At 41.1% G+C, this 3,548-nt stretch overlaps 1 protein-coding gene across 1 annotated transcript; it reads left to right on the top strand.

The window, feature by feature from the left end:
* The first annotated feature begins 974 nt into the window (after window positions 1-974).
* LOC129832735 (homeobox protein Hox-B13a-like) lies at window positions 975-2,811 on the top strand. The gene is made up of 2 exons (XM_055896733.1): window positions 975-1,658; window positions 2,132-2,811. Exons 1-2 carry the CDS (start codon window positions 992-994, stop codon window positions 2,377-2,379), a joined length of 915 nt encoding a protein of 304 aa, XP_055752708.1. The 5' UTR covers window positions 975-991; the 3' UTR covers window positions 2,380-2,811.
* Window positions 2,812-3,548: the final 737 nt, after the last annotated feature.

Below are 3,548 nucleotides of genomic sequence, written 5' to 3'. Positions count from 1 at the left end.
AATTGTGGCAGGTATGTAATCTCATGTTATGTTTAAAGAATATTTTTATGACAACGATAAACTTTCTTCATGCATTTGGCAAGGACGATTATAAGTCTTTAAATATGTCCATAACCATTGGGAAATATTCAGCATTTTACATTAGCTAATTAAAGCCGAACCAAAAAGGCAAACGGTGTAACATAATCTATTGGGTTTTGTGGTAAAATCCACATTAATAGTAATTTTGTGTGAAAGTTAAAAAAAAACTCAACATGTCTTAACAGTGTTCATTTTGAATTACCATTTCCCTATGTGAAGCCTATATTATTTTTATGCAATTATTTAAAGTAAAAAATCTAACAGTATTTTTCAAAGTAGGTTACATTATTACTGGTCTTTTGATGGAGGGATTGCCAAAGTGATTCATTCCCAGATTTTCTGCGCATTCAATACATGTCATAGGTAAAATAGCCCTCATGCCATCATTGTATGACGTGACTTAACATAGGTAGCCCTTTTCACGTTATTTGATTTAGATAGCGATCATTTGAATGGCTACATACCTCTATGGAGAGGTAGACGCATGGAGCTTTGGGAAGCTTTATTCACCCTACAAATCCAGTAGGAAATGCATATAGAAAGGCTTTTGTACGCCGTTTTTATTGTTGTGCTTCAGAATTGTAGTCAGAGGTTGAATTGTGTTATTTATTCGAGACAGTGTGTTTATGGAACCCGCAGAAAACACAACAATTGGGGAATAGAAAATGACAAAACAATACGCTGAAGAGCATCTCGTGACATTTCTCCAAAGCAATAAAAATAATGAATTTGACTGACAGCCCCAACAAGGGTTTGTTTTATTTATCACGTGGTAAGCGTTTCATCCAATGGCGATGCGCCATTCCATGTCTTGGTCCGTTGCGTCAATCCAGCTGTGGATGTAACCTGGTGTCCTACTCTGGACTTGGGTCTTTGAAACAGAATTCTCCGTCCGAATGGTGAACGTGACATGACCACCTCCTTGGTCCTGAATCCTCGCTGGGCGGACACGGTTATGTTTGTGTATGACAACAACTTGGATGAGTTAAACAAGAACATGGAGGGTCTGGTTGGTAGCGGCAATTTCGCGGCCAACCAATGCAGGAATCTGATGGCCCACTCCGCTCTGGGGGGTCACCCCTCTAGCTTGGTGCACAGCTCCGGCTACTCCGCGTTGGATGTATCGGGCTCAAGCTCCGGGGAACCAGGCAAACAGTGCACACCATGCCCCGCGGTCCCTCAAGGCTCCTCCACAGGTCCATTACCCTATGGGTACTTTGGCAACGGCTATTATCCCTGCAGAATGGGGCGGGGTTCGCTCAAATCCTGCACCCAGCCCAGCGCGCTCAGCTACTCTGCGGAAAAATACATGGACACCCCGGTCACGTCTGAAGAATACCCGAGCCGGGCTAAAGAATTCGCGTTTTACCACGGATACCCAAGCCCCTACCAGTCCATGGCGAGCTACCTGGACGTGTCGGTGGTGCAGACTCTCGGGGCAGGAGAGCCCCGTCACGACACGCTGCTTCCAATGGACAGCTATCAGCCGTGGGCACTGACGAATGGCTGGGGCGGCCAGATGTACTGCTCAAAGGACCAGAGTCAAGCCGGACACCTTTGGAAATCTGCGTTGGCAGGTAAAAACATATGCTCTGAACAGTGTCTTAGTACATTATTAGATTACTGTAATGGGACACATTGTGACATGGGTTGAATAGCCTGTATACGGCAAATTAATTCACGCTTTTTCTAATGCATGATTTCGCAATATAAGTACCCGTCATTTTGTGCATTAATCGCAAGCCATCGAATACATGATGATTTTCAATCCCTTATTCTATCACATGTTTGGGCTGAATATTGGATGTTAATGTGTCTCTGTATAGGCACGCACGTTTATATGAGCGACCATTTTGGTCGTTGTAGTCTTCCTGGTTTCCTGAGTTTATGAACACCTCATTGTAGTGTTAATGCATCAATATATAGGCAGTAATACGCTGCCGTTTCCCGAAAAACGCAACGTGGGTTATCCCTGTCAATGAGAAAGACTGAATTATAGAATTAAATGCACATTTTCCAGACTCCAGTTTCTCTTTGTTGTCCATTACAGATGTAGTGGCCCACCAACACGATGGCAACTCCTTTCGTCGCGGTAGAAAGAAAAGAATACCGTACACCAAGATGCAGCTAAAGGAACTGGAAAAAGAGTATGCCGCCAACAAATTCATCACGAAAGATAAGAGGAGAAAGATTTCAACCGGAACCAACTTGTCGGAAAGGCAGATTACGATCTGGTTTCAAAACAGGAGAGTTAAAGAGAAGAAGTTCGTGGCCAAAGTCAAGACCAGTGCTCCGTAGCCAGCCAGGCTTGAGCTAGACGATTTGGACGAGGGACATTGTTTTTGGTGTATGAACAAAAAAATGAAGGAAAGAAAACGTCGACGTGGTACTTTTTTTGGATTGGGATTTGGTTTGCTATTTTGCCTGCGCAATTGCATCTCCAATTCATCTTTTGAAAAGAATAAATAAAACAAGAACCAAGCCCTCTAAAGACAATGTTTTAGAGGCCTGTAAATACAGCACTTGCCTGCTTTAATGTAACACTTAAATCTGCTTAACTGTTTAACTCGTGCTATACATGCAGGTATATATAGGCTATATGTCAATGTTGTTACTGCAGTAGACTAGGAAACGTATTATGCAATCATATTCCCAATATATACTGTTTATAACGCTTGTAAAACAGTACTTATAAAAATATAGCGTAATGCTTAATAAATTGTTTTAATCCCAGTATGTTGTATAAATTAAATGTTACTTCGTGGAATATATGTGTTATATATGTGATTCTGTTTGCAAACCCTGTTTATATAGGGATAGTTCAAGATAAAATAGAATAATGATCGGTAGAATTACACATTGAAATAGGGATGGTCTAAGACCAAGAAATGGAGTTCAGAAATTCCAGTGTAATGTAAAGTTACATTCAAACCGTTTATAATATATTTTAAATATGAGTTTTACGCATTAAGTTAGTGTTGCATTTGACATATTATGCTCCATCATGAAAGCTGCATCAAAACGTTTTTTTTTTTAAATTACAACTTTTAAAGTGTCCGTACCCTTTACAAATAATCTCGTGCTTTTCATGCCGAAAAACAGTCTTTCCGGGGCTCATGATTTTGGTGATGGGTAAAAGCTACTGTGCCGTTTGTGCCAAATATATTATTTATAATGAACTGGGTGGTTCGAGCTCTGAATCCTGATTGGCTGACAGTCGTGGTATCAGACAGTATACCACGGGTATGACAGAACATGTATTTATACTGTTCTAATTACGTTGGTAACCAGTTTATAATAGCAATAAGGCACCGCTGGGGTTTATGGTATATGGTCAATATACCACGGCTAAGGACTGTGTCCAGACACTCCGCATTGTGTCGTGCGTAAAAACAGCCCTTAGCCGTGGTATATTGGCCATATACCACACCCCCTCGGGCCTTATTGCTTAAATATACTTTGAAAGT

The sequence above is a fragment of the Salvelinus fontinalis genome, chromosome 34 (genome assembly GCF_029448725.1).
Source record: "Salvelinus fontinalis isolate EN_2023a chromosome 34, ASM2944872v1, whole genome shotgun sequence".
NCBI classification, from domain to species: Eukaryota; Metazoa; Chordata; class Actinopteri; order Salmoniformes; family Salmonidae; genus Salvelinus; species Salvelinus fontinalis.
Note: the sequence above shows the minus strand (reverse complement) of the source record. Positions and strands in the feature narration are given on the sequence as shown.